The sequence below is a fragment of the Amblyomma mixtum genome, chromosome 10 (assembly GCF_055824585.1).
Source record: "Amblyomma mixtum isolate Tamu chromosome 10, ASM5582458v1, whole genome shotgun sequence".
Classification (NCBI taxonomy): domain Eukaryota; kingdom Metazoa; phylum Arthropoda; class Arachnida; order Ixodida; family Ixodidae; genus Amblyomma; species Amblyomma mixtum.
Window position 1 is genome coordinate 167887437 of NC_143021.1, and position 18747 is coordinate 167906183.

Here is an 18747-nt window from a genome sequence, read left to right on the forward strand (position 1 = left end):
TTGAGATCAAGAGGAAGAAATGGGCCTGGGCAGGGCATGTAATGCGAAGGCAAGACAACCGCTGGTCCTTAAGGGTAACGGAGTGGATCCCAAGCGAAGGCATGCGTAGCAGGGGACGGCAGAAAGTTAGGTGGGCGGACGAGATTAAGAAGTTTGCGGGATACGGTGGCCGCAGCTGGCGCAGGACTGGGTTAATTGGAGAGACATGGGAGAGGCCCTGCAGTGGGCGTAGTCAGGCTGATGATGATGATGATTGTAGTTTGTTTACTGTGCATGTGACACCACTTGTCACACTTTTAAGCCTAAGTTCCCAGACACCCTTGGAGCATGTGGGGGTAGCGGTCTCGGTCACAAAGGAGATGCCCTCCATTCACCGTGGCAATTTGCGGTCAGTTGGCGAAAAACAGGGTTAGTTGGAGAGACGTGGGAGAGGCCTTTGCCCTGCAGTGGGTGTAGTCAGGAGGCTGATGATGATGATGATGACAAGGTTTTTGTTTGCAAACACACACGCATCTCCCATTGTTAAAATGATGCATTTTCCCATTTGTTATACTATGGATGAAGTATTTGCACGGGAGAACCCTCAGCTAGAGCACTTCACTAGGCGAATGCTGACAGGGATCAGTGCCTGCAGACAAAGAAACTATTATCTGGTGCGAGGTCCTTGCTGAGGCCTCTCCTCATCAGGTAGTGCGTCTTCACTATTGCACTGAGCACACTGTCTTCTAGGTGTTTTGCACAAGTGACTGGTTCCCTGCTCCTTCTCAAGCTGGGACATGTGCTCTTCTAACTGGACTTAGTGCTCAGCTGCAGTGTCCGTAAATCAAGTCAAATCAAATTCTTTACTTCTGCCTTGAATAGGTACAGACAGTGGAAGGGCAGAAAAATGGTATGCAAGACAAGCCCCGCGTGAGATTTTTTATGCAGAAACATTTGAGGCTGGCAACATCTACTAAGAGAGCATACTGTATATCGTCCTCAGTGATGACTTGTTTTTATATATTAAGTGGGGACGAGGGCCTTTGTTAAAACTGACCTTTTTATTTGTGGTTAGAATCTCATGAAATTTTGCACACAGATGTGTTTCTCTCTCCTGGTTCCAAAAATGGAATCACTATTGAGCTGGTGGTATTAGATCAAAAGTTATCTTGAATTAGTAGAGTGTAATTTGGTAATTTGTCACTCAGGTTTAGTGAACTTTCTCGTTGCATTTTGTTGCTTTTAATTACATGAATTGATATCCAGCAAATTCCCATACCTGATGACTTTCTTATTTTTTTTTGTTTAGGCCACATATAAATAGCAATTTACAATTAGCTTAACGAGTTGCAGGGTCAGATACTGCGACCTCTTACTCTCGACATAGTGTCTCGGGATGACATGCCTTTAGAGAACGTCATCGGGTATGGGAACTCTCTGGCCATCAGTTCATGTAAATAAGAGCAACAAAATGCAACAAGAAAGTTCACTAAAGCTGCGTAAGAAATGACCCAATGACATTCCAGTCTCTGTAAGATCTAAGGCCACCAGCTCAGTTGTGACTACATTTCTGGGACCCTTGGGCTCCACTAAGGAGGCAGACGCGTTGTTGAGAGTGCTCCCCGCCACCCAGTGCTGTTTCTCTCTGCATTGCAGGGCAGTCTCTGGCACGGCTGCAGTCCGGGCCGTGGAGCATTGTCCTCTCCGCCACGGGTGGGTGGCCCCCCTGAGGGGAGCGTGGGGCCGACCTCTCCGCCCACAACTCGCTTTCTGTCCAGCAGGAAACTTATTCACATCTTATTCCGAAATGAATTTAAGCAAAGCACACGAGGAGGAAACACAGGCGCTGTTGCTCCATCTGATTCATTCGCAGGCGGAGGGACACATTTGGCAGAGCATTGTGCAAACTGCAGAGCGTGCAAGCCGCGGCTGAAGGAGATTAAGATACTTGGCAGAGGCGGTGAGAGGATGGCACGTGAACTATTAGAAGCAAGAGGGGGCATGACTGTGTGTCAATCTTTTGCACGCAGAGTACAGGCATCTCGAGCGCGCATTGTGAACTGACGATGTGTTTCTTCACTGGGCATGTCTCCTTTTGTGTATACATTTTTGCTCTCTTCCCTGGGAATAAATCAGATGAATGTCCTGTGTGTTTCCTCTTCGTGTGTGCTTAAATTCATTTCAAAATAGGCCATGCACCACCTAGCACGAACAGAAGTTCTGTTAAATTATTCACATCCCAGATGCAGATCTAGCCCTTCAGTAAAAATGCACTTTTTCGGCAAAGCACGAGGCTAGTAGGTGAACCGATGTACTTGCAACAGCAGTCGAGGCGTCGCTGCGCACTGGTCACAGGCCCCTTGAAATCGCCAGTTGGTCTTGGAAATCATTTCGCGATGCGCACTGCAAGGAAACCGGTGAAGTGTTCCTGTGTTGGCGTCTTCTTCTTTGTCTTTTTTGTGCAATCCGCCTGGAGCCACCATCACACGCAGTGCCTGTCAATGCCGGGGTGCATACAGACTGGGAAAAAGAAAAAAAAATGTAACCGTGACACTGGCATGCGCTGCAAAAGTGAGACTAGCGTGCACCCTAAGCTGGCATGACAGGCGGCTGTGGGTTGTTGCCTGCTCGGTGTCACCAGGCCTAACGTTCTCCAGAACTGAAGCTTTGGAACTAGCCACCGCTTTTCATAAAACGTTTGTTTTCACCACTTTCCATCGACACGACAGCTTTGCATTGAAATGAACGCTTTCGCTATGCCTTCATCAGCGAAGCGAGCCAAAAAGCCACGGTTTCGCAAGGGCAAAGTCCAAGCCATTGGTAAAATCGTCACAAGCAGTCATTCACCGCATCGCATCTAGGCATGCACATGTCTGCACATTAATTCCAATCCCGCAGGAAATGTCAGCTGTACGAGTGAAAGGGCAAACTGTCTTTGGCAGCCATTTTTGGTGAAACCTAATAAGATACACGGGGATACGTGTCTGCACCAAAAAAAAAAAAGCATTTTGTTCAAGTGGGACCTTGCTCTGAAAGTTGTTCGTTGTGAGGAGAAATAGTTGCATTGCCTCGTATGCTTTGCTGGCAGGGAATCGGAAATACTTCATTGTCGCTGTCGCGCCGTTTGTTGCAACCAGCGAGGTGGGTGTCTGACGAGGGGACGCTACAGCTTCTGTAGCCCTTGGCTGCCTTGGTTCCTCAGTTGGAATCCCGGGACAGGAGATTTTACACCTGTAGCCTGACAGATCAGGCTGGGTTGCATGTGTCGGGACTTGGCACGTCAGCGTCCATGACTGTGCTCGACGGTTGGTTGAACCTGGGACAACAGGTTCGCCTGCCGGAGATGACCATGATGGTGCATCCATTCGTCTGCCAATGAACACACTCCCTGAGCACCCATGCAGGCCCTGGCCGGAAGTTTGTCTTCCCCTTTGGTCTGCTTTCCCGCGATGCACCCTCCCACGGCCAGTCTCGAGGAGGGGCACGCCCTGCAACTCTCCCTTTTTTGAAAGTTGTTAGTAAGCCGCCACGGTGGCTCGGTGGTTATGGTGCTCGGCTGCTGACCCAAACGACGCGGGTTCGATCCCGGCCGCGGCGGCTTGAATTTCTTTGGAGGAGAAATTCCAGAGGCCCGTGTACTGTGCGATGTCAGTGCACGTTAAAGAACCCCAGGTGGTCGAAATTTCCAGAGCCCTCCACTACGGCATCTCCCATAGCCTTAGTCGCTTTGGGACGTTAAACCCCATAAACCAACCAACCAAAGTTGTTAGTTACCTTAACTATCAAGAGAGGGGGCCGGTGTCACAGCAACTAACCTAATTAATACCATTGAGTCAGTTCAGAATCATGCCGCCAGGTTCACCTCATCTGACTACTCCTATCATACCAGCATCTCAGCGCTGAAATCACGATTGCAATTGCCTACGCTAGTCACTCGTCGGAACACAGCACGTCTCTGCTTATTTCACAAGTTCTTTCACCACTTTCCAGAAGCCAACCGATTAATTCCACGTGTGCATCGCATTTCCCGCCATAACCACCCGAATGCTGTCTACCCTGAATGTGCACATAGCAGTCGTTTTTCCTAAAGACCGCCCGTGACTGGAATGACCTCTCTGCTGAAGTGGCCACCATCATGAATCATCGACTCTTCAAGACCACCATCGAGGAAGCCTATTCATCAACGTATATTTTGTCCATTTTGTATTAATGTATAATATTTTTGCTGTGTTGTCCCCACCCCTCATGTAATGTCCCGAAAGGGACCTTTGAGGAACAACAAACAAATAAATAAGTAAACGGCCTACATGAGATCACTAGAAAAGGCACAGACATTGCTAGGCTTGCCATTTGTTAGCACCAGCGTCTTCAAGAAATGCACTTTGTTCTAGTATTTGTTTTTTTTGTTCGTTTGTGCTGTTTCATCGCTTGGGAAATTTTGCAGCCCAGGTTATTCATCAGAGAGGCCCAGATTATGTGGTCATGCAGTTTCTCATCCTTTTTGTGGAAAGTTGAGAGGACACTTTAGCTTCGCCTGGAGTGTATGTGACATGATATAGTGTCATTAATGAGTCCCTTCAGCGGCCTGGTGCGGCGGTTAAATGATGCCCCGGCCAGTGGCTGCTTCAAACATGGCGGGGCTTGTACAACCTCAGCTGCTCTCCTGCAACCAGCCCATATTTCAGCTGCCACGGTGGACAGTTTGCTCACAAGCCGGGCGGGCGGGCGGGCAGGGGGGGGGGAGGGGGGTGGGGGGCAGGTGGCACAATTCTGATTTTTTGCTCACATTATTGCGTTAAAAAAATTGGCATGACGTACTGTGCAATGCACAGAAAACTGATTGAATTTTTGTGGTGGTGTCTACGTTTTGTTGTCTTTTTGGTGCCTTTCTTGCCTTCGTTTTTTCACCTTCTCAATCACCTTCTGCTGCAGGTGGACTGTGCACGGACCAAGCAGCAGAAGCCATGCACTGACCTCCAGCATTGCCAGTGTGTTGAATGTGGTGGAGATAAAGAACAGTTGTGTGGTTGTCTGTAAAAAGAATCTCCTCCACTTTTTTTTATCGGCAAGCACGCTGTCCGAGAGTAAAGACTGCTATAGCTCTTTATTACTTGGGCAGATGCAGTGCACAGAAACAGTTCTCAACAAATATCACAATTTTAGTAAGAATAGTTCAGGAAAAAAAGTGGGACTTATTTGTCCCATTGACTGCATGGGTTTCCACACACTGTTTCCACAAGCCACTTAATGAACTTGTAATTGTTGGCTTGTTTGCACTACTTTTATTGTCATGGAACAGCAATGGTATGTATGCCTTTGTACAACTTTCACCGGGTTGTGTTCTTTGCTGATGATCCAAGCTTCATCCAGCATGCCAGCCATTTTTGTCCATTTTTTCCCCCTCATTTCTTGCTGCTGTTGGCTCTGAATGTTTAGTTACGGGTGGTGTGGTGCCAAAAAAAAAGAAAGAACGAAGTTCCAAGGTAAGTAAGTGAGTAACCTTTATTTCAACATCAGAAAGATGCTAGGGGCGCAGCCAAAAAGCCTATTAAAGGCTTGACGAGGGGCTGCACCCCGTACAAAAACTTGGTAACTTCGGCGTAAGAGTGGACTATGCAATGAAAAATATTTTTAACAGAAACAACAGGGCGAAATGGCACTTTCATATAATGTTCAACTAAAGACTGTAGAAAAGGGGATGTACAATTGCGGCAAAGAAGAAAAAACATACACGCAGTGTGGAAAACATTTTTACAGAAATGCACTCTCAGTGAGGTAAAAAAAAAAACGTTATCTGCATACTGTAACTAATCAGTTGTGTTTATAAGAGGCAAGGTGTAACTAGTGCTCTACTGTCCGTAATTTGTTTGGGTTTGCGGAATGATGCAATGATTTTTCTTACGCGTGCTGCAATTGTGAGACTTACTTGGTTTCGACTCACTACCTCATTCAGTGGATGCGGCTGAAATCATTTTCATGAAAGTTTCGAAACCTTAAGATAGGTGGTAGCCCAGCATAAATCGGACTTCTGCATCCTACTGCCTCTTACGAGCCCTTCAGTATGAAGAACAAAGTGGAGACGTACATGTCCCATTGTCCCTTAAAGGGGTAGTCAAGGGTTCAACAAAAGGTCGTCTCTTCAGGTCTGACCAGGGTGGTGGCCAGGCCTGTGACACAGCGGAGGGTGCTAACAATCTCCGGCAACTGTAGCATGCGCCTCGCGTGCGGGTGGTACACAGTGGGGCACAAGCTTGCCCCCGGCCTGGAGCTCTCGGCTTATTGCGGGTGAAATGCTTGGGGAGTGGGTCCCCCACCCACCCCTGAGGAGAGGGAAGAAAAACCTCGTGCCACGGCACTCTATGGCCGCAGATGCCCTTGGGCCGCCACTGAAATTCACCTCACCATCATCATCAGTTTTGTGTAACATTTTTCAGCATAGTCAGGCTGATGATGATGTACATAACAAACTGTCCACAACCCAGTGGTCCATAACGATATTCTTATTAGTCAGGCAGGGAACACTGTGCTGAAAGTGATGTCATTAACCTCATCATGTCATTAACCAGCATCACTGCACTGAAACAGTCAGTCTCCATTCCATCGCTCGTGTCACGCCGCATCATATCTCGCCTCTGTCTTGTGCATCATTTCTGTTATCATCCGCGCTCACGCCACGCAAAACTAGAACCCCCCCCACGGGACGTCTAGCCGCTCGAACCACAATCATAGGTTGGTTGGTTGGTTGATGGGGTTTAACGTCCCAAAGCGACTAAGGCTATGAGAGACGCCGTAGTGGAGGGCTCCGGAAATTTCGACCACCTGGGGTTCTTTAACGTGCACTGACAGTACACGGGCCTCCCACAATCATAGCATCGCTCGCATCAATTGTCGCACGTCAGCACTCAGTTCTTCTTTCTTCCCGCACGCAATAGCCCTGCCAAACACCATTGTATCATGCACTAATCGCAAATCATTCCGTGAAATACTAAAGGACCATTTTTCGTGAGAGCAATCTTTTCAATTATGTGTTGTGCTTGATACAGACAATTGTCCTTGCTTTTTTCCGTTCCTTAGCCTGTGTTTACTCGTGTGTTCATTTTTTTTTTTTTGCTTGTTACATATTGCATCACCTTTTCGGTGCTGCTGTACATTCTTATTCCTTTTCACTGTTATTTTTTTTTTCTTTCTCGTTCTTGTCCTCGTTGGTACCAATCGTGGCTTTGCTCCCCCCTTGTGCCCTCGGGCCTCTAAGGAAGGGAAAAAGGAACGAGATGAAATGAGAGACTGTTGCGCTTCCACAACCGTTGCGAGGATTAGCAATACTGCCCTGTGGCTCGGGCTTCCCATCTCCCGAGAGGAGATTCTGGCAGCTGGCTCACGTGCATAGCCTGTGCACCTCTTCACTGCCTTCAGGGGAAGAAAGAAGCGTGGGCAACAGTGCCAGGTGTCTAGCTCCGGGCTGTTGATACATTGCACCCGTTCATATTTTATGTGCATACAAAAATGCAGTTAAAACAAATGATAATCAACTGTTCCTCGCAGCCTTTAATCTACATCAGTACGCACCAGTGTACAGTACCCGATGTCTTTTACCTTGGCTTCTACCCTTTTGCCGTACTTTACATCTTAAACAGTCCTTATCCTATAACCTAGGAAATCACCTTAACATATTGGCAGCAAATAATGTTCGTATACCAGACATCTCAAAGAAACGGTTATTACCTGCCATGTGCATTTTCGAGTCCACTGTGGCATCACTGTAAATAGGTTTGGTGCATTGTGTTGTCTATTGTTCCTATTATTTATGTGGCATCTCTTTTGCGGTCAGGGTTGCACTGTTGTCCTTTTTCTTTCTTTCTTTTTACGGGGTACTGCTGTCGTTGTATTCATGGGGCACTGCTGTGCTACTCCAAGCCCCCCCCCCCTTTTCCCACTGCAATGAGTGTGGAGAAATAAACTTTCGGCAGCCAATTCTTCTCCTGGACAGCAGCTGCACAGAGGAATGCAACACGGTGGGAGGAGTCACGACTGTGCCTCAGCAGCCGTCCCTCTTGTCTCCAGGGGTGGTATTCTCCCAGTGCCGCCTTTTGTGACAGGTCAAATTAGGGCGGGGCCTAAAAATGTGCGTACAGTTGTTCAAAGAAACGGAAAACGAGCGAAAATTAACCACTGGTGATTTACTAGCAGCAGTAGTTTCGTATCTTTGATTAGTAGTTGTTAATTATTGCACAGATGATTATTTTTTATTTCAAGCAGCATAATGTGTGCACTGCAGTGGGCAACGTCTGCTTTGTCGTCTGTTTACGACATGCAAAGTAAGGTCGCATGGCTAGCAGCAGCCTGGCTCAGCAGACGGTAGCCACAGTGCTGTGCCCTTCGGCAGCCGGTAATGCCGCCGAATAGATTCGTCGGTCAAGGCAAACGAGTCGTGATTTCCGCGGACACGGCACTCTTCTTTGCAGCTCAAAAACCAAGCAAGGAGAGTGGGATCCATGGCGTCTAGTATCAGTTTCCTAGTTCGTCACCCTCGCGAACCGCTTCAGCGCATTCTGCTGTTCGACAAAGCGTAGTAAATGGAGGCGACGTCACGATGACGTAGCAGGAAGGCGGATCCGCCGTCGCCGCAGCTCGAGCCAATCAGCGAAGAGCAAAGTGGACATGGCACAAAATGCGACACTGGGAGAATACCACCCCAGGGCTCTACGAGGCCTTGGTGTGGCACAAAGCGATGTCTGTCGGAATGTTATTTCCATTATAGCCTCTGGTGCCTGCACGGTCTCGTGACGAAAGGTCTCCAGTCTCTCTATGAAGGCTTCGTGTTTCAGGTAGTGAGGCTCTTCCTGGAGCCCCTCCAGTGTTTCTTCTGCACACAAAATCTGAGAGCAGCCAACATGCCACCTACCCATACAGTGGTGTTTTGCATGCAGCAGTGTGAAGTATTGCTAGCTGCGTGCCGCTATTTGTCTACCATACCATGCAAACTCAGTTGGGAATTGGTGGTCCTTATATCGCAGAAGGATTGGACATATATCTTGAGCAAGTGCAACCTGTTCCTGCATTCCTCGTCATCCTGCCCTGATCAGTTAGCTTTGTTCAGTTCTTTCTCGCCAGGGATCCTGGGCCACATGAGCAATCTAAACGGCTATAAAATTTTTCAAGGGCCATACATGTGTGCTGCTGTCGCAAGGTGATTTGAATTTGTTAATAAGAAATTCCCATGAAATCTGTTTGCTCGCACTAGATATAGCAAACCAGGTAAGTTGCATTCAGGATGAACACTCGTTCTGAAGCAGCTGATTAGGAAACACAGTATGTATTGTTGTAAATGCAGTTTTTAATTGACGCATGTTCAGAAAATAAAGCACATAACACATTGCAAGTAGGCACAATCCAAAGACAGTGATGGCAGGCAACACTGAGCATTTCGTTTCAGAAGCTTTTTTTTTTTTTTTTCCCACTGGTGCTTTCACAAAACAAATTATCAATTCTCTTCTTTTAGTGTTGTAGCACCAGTTCTTGGTTGTCATGAAGCATGGAATTAGGCCTAAATGGACAAAATGCAAGGACATGGCATACAACAAAGCATTGCTTTGCTTACATCTGGAAATCTGCGGAGCTGTTATTTTGATGATAGAATAAAGATTAATTTCTGAAGGAGTTATTTAAGTGAGCAGTTAATAAAGTAATGAACGGAAAATTTTGATTTTCTTGTTTCAATCTTGTGTATTTTTTTTTCCCCAAAGTATGGTGACCATGTGGTTGTTCTCAAGGCTTCTTGACATCATGTGACTGCATTCTCAAACCACTGTTATGTTGATCCCCATCAGGTTGGATGGTGAGTGGAAAAACTGATGTTTGGCACCAGCTGATGTCCATTCAGTTCAGGCACTGGGAGTGGAGAAAGTCGGTCGAGTATTGATGCTCCACCACAGCGAAGGAGACGCAACAAGCACCTGTCGTGCCTGGCTTCTCTTTCGTCCTCCGTGTCTGCTGCGCGCTGTGGTGGGGAAGCATGCATGGCACTGTGCAGGGAATTCTTTTCCCCAGAGTGCTGTACTTGCCTCAAGGTGTGTGTCACGTTCTGCATATTGTATATACTTCGTTAAAAAATCATAAACAAAGTGACTCACACTGCCATGGGCGTCCGGAAGGAAAGGCCGGGGGGGGGGGGGGGGGGGGGAATTGCGGATATTATTTATGCACTAGCAGAAAACAGCTACACAGCTTGATTAGCACGCTCAGGTGATATTAACTTATCGGATTCTGCTTATTGAGCTCAATTCTTTGTTAATTAATAAATTCCGATGTTTGTTCTCCAAGCCTAGCACTAGTATGCTGCTTCTAATTTTTGTTTCGTGTGCCCAGTTTAGACCACAAATAGTTCATTATGAAAAATCCAGGCGCTAACAGCGGCACAGATGGGACACAGCGCTTACTCGCATGTACAAGAATGTTCATTCACAGGCTTCTATATATACAACAAAAACCCTGCAACAGGGCAGGGTTTTTGTTGTTGTATATGTCGAAGCTTCTGAATAAAAATTCTTGTAGTTGCGAGTAAGCACTGTGTCCCCTCTATGCCGTTGTTTCTTAGTGCCTGGATTTTTCAGAAAGAACGCATACCAACTAGCTCAGCTTTCTGCCCTGTTGCACAAATATTTCGTTTTTGGTGCTAACCCACTGCCTCCCCCTGGAAAAAGTTCTGCGGGCAGTGATATGGTAGCAAAAGAGGCGTTTACTTCTTAGAAAGTTGGGTGTAAAAATGAAACACTTGTTTTCTTCAAAGCTGGGAAGAGCTCAAGTGGAAGGAGGCAGTGTATCCTCTACCCGGGAATCTGCGCACCGGATTAGATGCCATTATGTGTTAGAATGGCTGTGGCAGTGATACCTCTGTTTCATTTTTTTGTGCCTTTCTTCACTTCTAAAAGCTACACGCCTCCTTGCATACAACACTATTATTAGAGCAATCTTAGAATATGCAGCCATTACCTGGGACCCGTTCACAAACGTAAACATAAATAACCTTGAAAGAATCCAAAAGAAAGCAGCAAGGCTTATATATAACACTTACGGGCAAGCATCAGTCAGTGATCTAGAAAAAAGCAGCTTACCCTCTATTTTTAACATAAATCGCATATGTCGCTTAAAATTTATCTTTCAGTTAATAATAATTTCAAAGTTGACACCTCTAATATCCTTACTTATTCCTCGGGGTACCAAACTAGAAATCGCCACTCTCTGTCCATAGTGGCATTAAATTTGCGAGTGATTTGTTTTAAATATTCTTTTTTTTTTTTCCATTGATTGGAATAACCTCACGGACGATGCTGTCAGGCGGGCATCGTTGCGTTTGTTTGAGGTGCACTTGAAAATGATTGTTGTTGATGACCTTGCCTTGCTGATTTTGTATGTGCAATTCTGCTTTGTTCCTATGTGTCTGTGTTTTTGCAGCTTAACACACTGTTTCCCACCTGCTATGATTTGGTGTAGAAGGTCGCAGGATCCATAAATAAGTAATAAATCATCAGGGTTGAGGTTCATTGTTAGAATGCAGTGCAGGCCAACTTCAGTTTGTCCTCGATATACTAGCAGGTGAAAATGTCTCGCGCGCAGAGTGCCTCTCCCCTGCCGGGCCAGCCGTTCGGCCTCCAGAGTGGTGTTTCGGGTCTCGAGTTGTCAAACACCGCTGGAGGGAGCCTGTGAGCTGAAACGGGACCCATCACACGACACGGTTGCATTTTAACACTCTACCCATCGGCCAACTCCGTTTTTTTCTTCAATATGCTGCTGTGGCGAGAGGATTGAAAAAAACTGTACGCTTACTTCTGGCGCATACTTGAGCATACGGGTTGCTAAAAGCAGAGGCACTGACAGCCCATGTTGAAAATGTTATACATAGTGGGACATGTACTTACTGTGTGGACATTAACAGGAATGCTGACCAGCACCTTATTTATTTATTTATTCATAATACCTTACAGGGCCCAGAAGGGCATTCAGTAAGGGGGCAAAGAACAACAGAATGTGCAAAAGAATGCTGTTGATTGTGCTTACTGATTAGCCCATGTTGTGTGAGGGTTTTCTGAAGCACACCTCCTGTTCTGAACATGAACTTATCAAAATTACCACTTTTTGAGTGCGATCAGGTCATATAGTAAGGAATAAGTATCCACTTTTGGTGGACTAGAGATTAGAGAGGCCTTGGCAGCGGAGGGCCAAGTGTTCTGCGGTTTTGTCTGCTTGCCCCCACATTCAGCATAGTGTACTCTCCACTGCCTGATCAAATCGGTGTCAGTGCTGTAGGTTTTGCAGAGCCCACCGCTCGTGCCTCAAACCGGAGCTGCTGCCACACTCTGGTCATAGAGGCCAGGGTGCTCATTTGTGGAGGCTATGCACCATGTTACCAGGAGTGGGCAGGGGAGTACGGACGAACATTATGGAGTGTCATTAAGGACATCCATCGTCTCGTGGCATGCATCCCGCAGCCAATCCGAATTGAGTGGGTCCTCCCGAGTTCGCAAAGCCGTGCAGATTCTGCGACCCGCCTTGTGACCCCAAGCTCGTCTTCGCCTCGAGTCCTCACTCTGGATGGCACCACCCTCCTTTTAACAAGAAACGAACACCCGTGCTCCAATCCCTCCGTGTGCGGTGTGACCCTCCCTCGTGGTCTTCTTACCCGTGCAGGGTCGGGGTGGCCCCAACTCCGGCCGGGACACAAAAGTGGCCCCAATTCCAAGGTGTACATCCCCGCCCCGGGTGTCCAGTCTGCAAGAACCAAAATCTTGAGGCCGACATTCACCACCTGCTGTGGCGCTGAAGCCGACAAGACTTCGGCACCTGGCGGCAGCGGGTCTTCCGCCAAACAATAGTGCTTCATACACTGCTTGGACACAAGAACCTCATCAACATTCACTGCTCGATTTCATTACATCAGTGAACCTTTTCTCATTTATTTAGGCGTCCTCATCTATCATTTCATATCGTTTTATGCCCTGAGGCAATCAACATCGCATTAAAAAAAAAAATAATACTCTCAGACACGTGCCCTGCCCGATACCCCCTGTTGCCGTCCTCCCCTGGGCTGATAATCGGGAGCAACGTCCGGCAGCTTAGCCAACGGCCAAGCGCGTGTTTGCGTCTGTACAACAAAAGCGGCACCGTTGTACCAAACACCAACATCCTCTAGACATCAATGTTTTATTGCAGGCTGTGGCAGTTGTCGGCGAAAATAGAAAAAAAAAACATCGCCAGTACGTACGCGCACCATGTAATGCGAAGGTCTCAGCACGTCTGCACTGTCTGTTTTTTCACCGCTTTCCCACCGGCCCCGATTTGCATTGGCAGAGGACGTAATTGGTGAACTACTTGCTGCAACAACAAGCTTACGCATCAGCGCACTTAGTGAATGAAATGCGAACAAAAACAAAACCACCGCCTCTGGTTAATACCGGACACAGAATGAAGCGCAGCGCCTGGCTTGCCAAACTGTAATCTGTGCATAATTTTAAGAGATCAAACTTTTGGGTGGCCTTGGCAAAGCTGTTTTAATTCAGTACTGCATGGTGCAGGGACTTCACAGATTTGGCCACAACCTTGTTTCGCCACCCCACATGTGCGCCAATATCAGGAGCATCGCCACCTGAAAGAAAAAAAAAAATGCCGTCGTACAAGAATACTACATAGAAAGGGAACCAGCGAAAACAGACGCAAGACAAGAACAAAGAAGGCACACACCACAGCGCTGGACTTGCAACTGATTTATTGCGATGAAGAATTGCTCATTTTAAAAGAATTTCCTGCCTGCGCACACACCCTACAGACAATACACTTCGCGCACCACATGGTGACATGGCTACTATAAAGATAAAAACTTGCACTCCTTTTCGGTGATAATCACGGACGGCTCACTGACGCATTTCTGCTTACTCTTTCTGATCAGGAATGCCTCCAATAGCTCACGCTTAGATTTCCCCCGCCCGATAATGCTGGCAGTGTGAAAACTAGGAGAACATTTGCAGTCCTTGACATGCAAGGCTAGACTGCTGCCTGTGCCAGTGCCCAAAGTTGTGCGATGTTGCCTCAGGCCCTCATTCAAGCATGCTCCGGTTTGGCCTATGTAGATTTTCCCGCATGACAATGGGATTGAATGCACCAAACGAACACTCTGCTGATGGTTAGCGGTTCTCGCTAACCATCAGCAGAGTGTTCGTTTGGTGCATTCAATCCCATTGTCATGCGGGAAAATCTACATAGGCCAAACCGGAGCATGCTTGAATGAGGGCCTGAGGCAACATCGCACAACTTTGGGCACTGGCACAGGCAGCAGTCTAGCCTTGCATGTCAAGGACTGCAAATGTTCTCCTAGTTTTCACACTGCCAGCATTACCAGGCGGGGGAAATCTAAACGTGAGCGTGAGCTATTGCAGGCATTCCTGATCAGAAAGAGTAAGCAGAAATGCGTCAGTGAGCCGTCCGTGATTATCACCGAAAAGGAGTGCAAGTTTTTATCTTTATAGTAGCCATGTCACCATGTGGTGCGCGAAGTGTATTGTCTGTAGGGTGTGTGCGCAGGCAGGAAATTCTTTTAAAATGAGCAATTCTTCATCGCAATAAATCAGTTGCAAGTCCAGCGCTGTGGTGTGTGCCTTCTTTGTTCTTGTCTTGCGTCTGTTTTCGCTGGTTCCCTTTACATGCAATATGAACCAACTAGCCCAGCAGTTCGCACTCCTGAACAAAAATACTAATTTAATTTCCACAGCATGGCACGAATGGAAGCGGTGACACGGACTTTTACCCAACTACAAAGAGCAATAATGCAGCCACGGCAGTGTAAGAAGCAAAAACACACCGGTACGCACGGGATCATGAGAGGGACATAACTGGAAGAATAAGAATGGGGTGGAGCGCATATATGGCAGGTTCTCTCAGATCACGAATGGCAGTTTGCCTATATTCCTCAAGGGAAAAGTATACAACAGCTGTATCCTACCGGTACTCACCCATGGGGCAGAAACGTGGAGGCTAACAAAGAGGGTTGAGCTTAAGTTAAGGACAACGCAGCGAGCCATGGAAAGGAAAACGACACGTGCAACGTTAAGAGATCGGAAGCGGGCGGAGTGGGTGAGGGAACAAATGTGGGTTAATGACATCTTAGTCGAAATCAAGAGGAAGAAGAGGGCCTGGGCAGGGCATGTAATGCGAAGGCAAGACAACCGCTGGTCCTTAAGGGTAACGGAGTGGATTCCGAGAGAAGGCCAAGCGTAGCAGGGGGTGGCAGAAAGTTAGGTAGTTGGATGAGATTAAGAAGTTTGCGGGGATACGGTGGCCGCAACTGGCAAAGGACAGGGTTAATTGGAGAGACATGGGAGAGGCCTTTGCCCTGCAGTGAACGTAGTCACGCTGATGATGATGATGACGACACACGGGACAGTAAACTCTGCCATGCATTGTCATAAATTATTCGACTGAAATCACATCGAATGTACTATAAAAAAGTCCACAATGCATAACCGTGCCATAGACACAAGTGCAACGACATGAGCACCGACTGTGTTTAAACTTCTCAACACAGGTGCGGCGATTCGGCCTGTCAGTAAGTGGTAATAGCGTGTCAACCTATCAGACCGTGTAATTACACATTTTCTGGTATTTGTGAACCAGTGAGTGCTGGCGGGAGTGGAGTAGGTGAGAATGCGAATTGCTTTCAGTGAACTGGCTTGTGTCGCCCTTAGGACGAACAGCCTTATGCAAGAGGCAGGAGGGGCCGAATTTCAATTTCATCATGTGTATCTGCGAAAACAAGCATTGCAATGATTAGATGTGGATTCGTTTCGGTCATGTACCTGCTGTTGTTTCCAGAATGTTCAATTTGTCAACGGGGCGCTCTGTCGCAAGCTCTGCATCTAAAATGTCGCACTTGCCATCTAAATTGCATCTGCATCTAAATTGTCACACAGGCAGCGAACCAACACAGCGAACCAACACCGCGAACCAACACTGGCATTTGACCAACACTGTTCCCACTTCGAGTTATTGATCAATTCGCTCTCGCCCTACCATAAGCTTGCCGTCCCGGTTAGCTCAGTTGGTAGAGCGACTGCTCCGGTGTAGCGGTGGTCCCGGGTTCGAACCCCGGACCAGGACGAATTTTTCTTTAACTACGAAGTTTCTGAGAAAGCTGTATAGCTTTCCTTTGTAGCCGTATGGCTGCGCTTGGGTGGATGCCAATGAGTAATTACTCCCTTATTACAAATTTACTCCACCTTGGGGGATTCCCCTAAACATTTGACCAGGCAGCGAGAGCGTTCACGAGAAACTGCTTCACGAAAAACTAGATATTCGATTGGTCTCTGCGATCTTGAGTTTCAACACATTTTGCTTTCATTTTTCCAACAAGCTACAACATGCCAGGTTTTCCCTACAGGCAACCGGCGACAAAAACTACACGCATGAACTGCGAGCATGGCACTCACTGATGCTGATCGTTCGCTCCGTTGACGAATGGTCGCCTGCTCCCGATTGGTTGTTGCAGGCGCTAGTAGCACACACGGATGAACACGAGGTGAACCCCGATGCACAATTTCTAGGCCTGGAAGAAATAGAATGGGCAGATGGCACTTCCAGAGATAACGCACTGCTTCGTCTGCAGCCCACGATGGCGTCGGCCTTTTACGAGATTGCCTGATCATAAAAACTGGGCGCGATTATTTAAGCTTTGAAAGCCGCACCGCAGAACGGCGCGTAGAGCCATTCTCTCCGAGCACATACGCTGCTCCCTCCTCATTCCTCTGATGAGCCACGGGTGGCGCTGTTCCGCTGAGGCGACGATGATGCCATACAATGGCCGCCCGGTCCCTATACACAACATTTCTCGAGCCTCAAAGCCGCCCTGCAACACCTCGTTCGCTACCCGGCCATGACAGCCAGGTGACAGGCACAGGTTGGCAACCATCACGCAGCGATTGCCCCTTAGAGTTGCGAAAGGGTGGAAAACTGGGCGAGGTGGTACGGTTTCATGTTAACGAGGACGGAGAAAGACAGAACAGGTGCCTAGAGCCATCGGTGACACAAGACAGGTTGAACCTGCAGGGCAGCCCGTCGGTAGCCCTGTGAAGGCTGTAACGGATTTTCAACGCACATCTGGATCCACTCCAGACATCGGAACTCTGAACGCTGGGTGAAGGTCTTGTTTTCCAAGGTTAATGCTTAATCCGTCATGCTGGTTCCAGCGAAACAGACAGCCACAGTCTTCGTGGAACTGAGCCGCAGGTTCAGATGAGTAAGCACATTCTGACAGTTGTTTAAGCAGTACTAGATCATCCACGAAGGCTATTTCCAGCGATGGTGGCGGCGTCGCGTGGCATCTTTCTGAAGCAGCGAACCAGTGATTGCTCCTCGCAGCGCGAGCGCAATGGTTTGGAGCATGAAGGTATGTGTCAGAATATTTTGTTATTCCACGACATGCAAATCGGCGAACGTTGCAAACAAATGTTGTCCCTGCCACCAAGTAAAAAGTGCAAAAAAACAGTTAATAAATTCATTGGGCAAGTTAACAAAGCGTTTCAGCCCCACGACGCATGTGCTTCTCAGTGCCGTAATAATTTGTTGACACTACGACACCGTGTTGTCACGGCATTCCTGAATGGAGTGTTGGTCACACGACCGCAGTAACAAATTGCAGCTGCGTGAAAGCAGTACAGTGTGTAGACACTGAGCTGATATGAAGTATATTGGTGAGATTTTGTGGCGAACTTTTGCAGCAGACGAAGATTTTCCCTTCATTCCCGTCCGCAGTTGACTGCATTGCAGCTGTTCGTTACGGCTGTCATCTTGATTCACGTCTAGATTAAACACGGCTTTCTGGCTGCAATGTGGCTGCGAAATGGCGATGTGAATGGCAAGAATTTCACAGTAGTATTTTCGTTTCTTGGATGTAATGAGCAGTGCAGCTGAATAACCGCAGGCAATGACCCTGGTCTGGTCACAGTGCTCTTCTTTCGCTAGTCGAAAACACAGTTTGAGGGCTAATTTCAGCTGCTCCATTAAGGTGAAATGATCCGCTGGCTATTGCTTAAAACCACGGTATACATTGCCTTTTCAAATACCACACATGTGACCAACCTACAGACAAACTAGCCGAGATCCGAGACAAATAGCCAAATAGATGCATCAAGAAACTAGCCAAGAGAAATTCACATACCGTATATATGCGGGTAAACACCACCCTGTGTAGACTCCAAATACAGCGTCAGACCGAATGGGTCGATGCAGTCATGCTATAGCCACAAACTAAGCTGTATAATTCTGCTTTCGGCTAAGGGCCAAAAACCGCCAAAATTGCAAAAATAAAGTCCGATTCTTATCATCGTACATACAGTAAACGGCGAAAAGAGACACAGCCAAAAGTTTGGTGTATGTGTGAACACTGACAAGAGTGTTCGTGGCCCTAGCGAACTAGCAATTTAATGCTCATACCGATGAACATTTATTTCGAGCCTGTAATGTAGCCAAACACAAGCATGGGCTCATATTACTGTCTGAAAATGAGTTATCTAGGCACTGAATCTTACAGGAAATATGCACAACTTCAAGAAGCTGCTTTGCTTCTATAGAGACGCACACCATGGCAGCGGAGTCTTGTCGTACTGCAGCTGCGCCACCTATAGGAGCTGAAATGACCGAATACCGTGCAGTCAGCGGTCGCCATCCATGCCAGCTGAGGCGGAAACCAATCTCCAACCTAAGGAGCTCTCACTCGATGCTCGCCAT

General features: G+C 47.5%; 1 protein-coding gene and 1 long non-coding RNA gene across 25 annotated transcripts in view; one reads left to right on the forward strand and one right to left on the reverse strand.

Annotated features, from left to right (window-relative positions):
• The window catches only part of LOC149327674 (uncharacterized), an 83263-nt gene extending 69637 nt beyond the window's left edge, over window positions 1–13626 (forward strand). For 17 of the 24 annotated variants that reach the window (XM_089564122.1, XM_089564118.1, XM_089564119.1 and 14 more), the window contains one exon: window positions 4912–10129. In XM_089564122.1, coding sequence (XP_089420248.1) covers window positions 4912–5227 — 316 coding nt within the window. In that variant the 3' untranslated portion in view covers window positions 5228–10129. Of the gene's footprint in view, window positions 1–1635; window positions 1693–4911; window positions 10130–11592 lie in introns of those variants that run through there. The other 7 variants (XM_089564117.1, XM_089564124.1, XM_089564138.1 and 4 more) reach the window with 6 other exon arrangements.
• LOC149327675 (uncharacterized) lies at window positions 10565–17044 on the reverse strand. Its single transcript, XR_016286492.1, has 3 exons — window positions 16452–17044; window positions 12656–13618; window positions 10565–11683 (listed from the first exon to the last, which is right to left on the reverse strand). It is a non-coding gene; the product is annotated as an uncharacterized LOC149327675 (long non-coding RNA).
• Between the last annotated feature and the right edge of the window lie 1703 nt (window positions 17045–18747).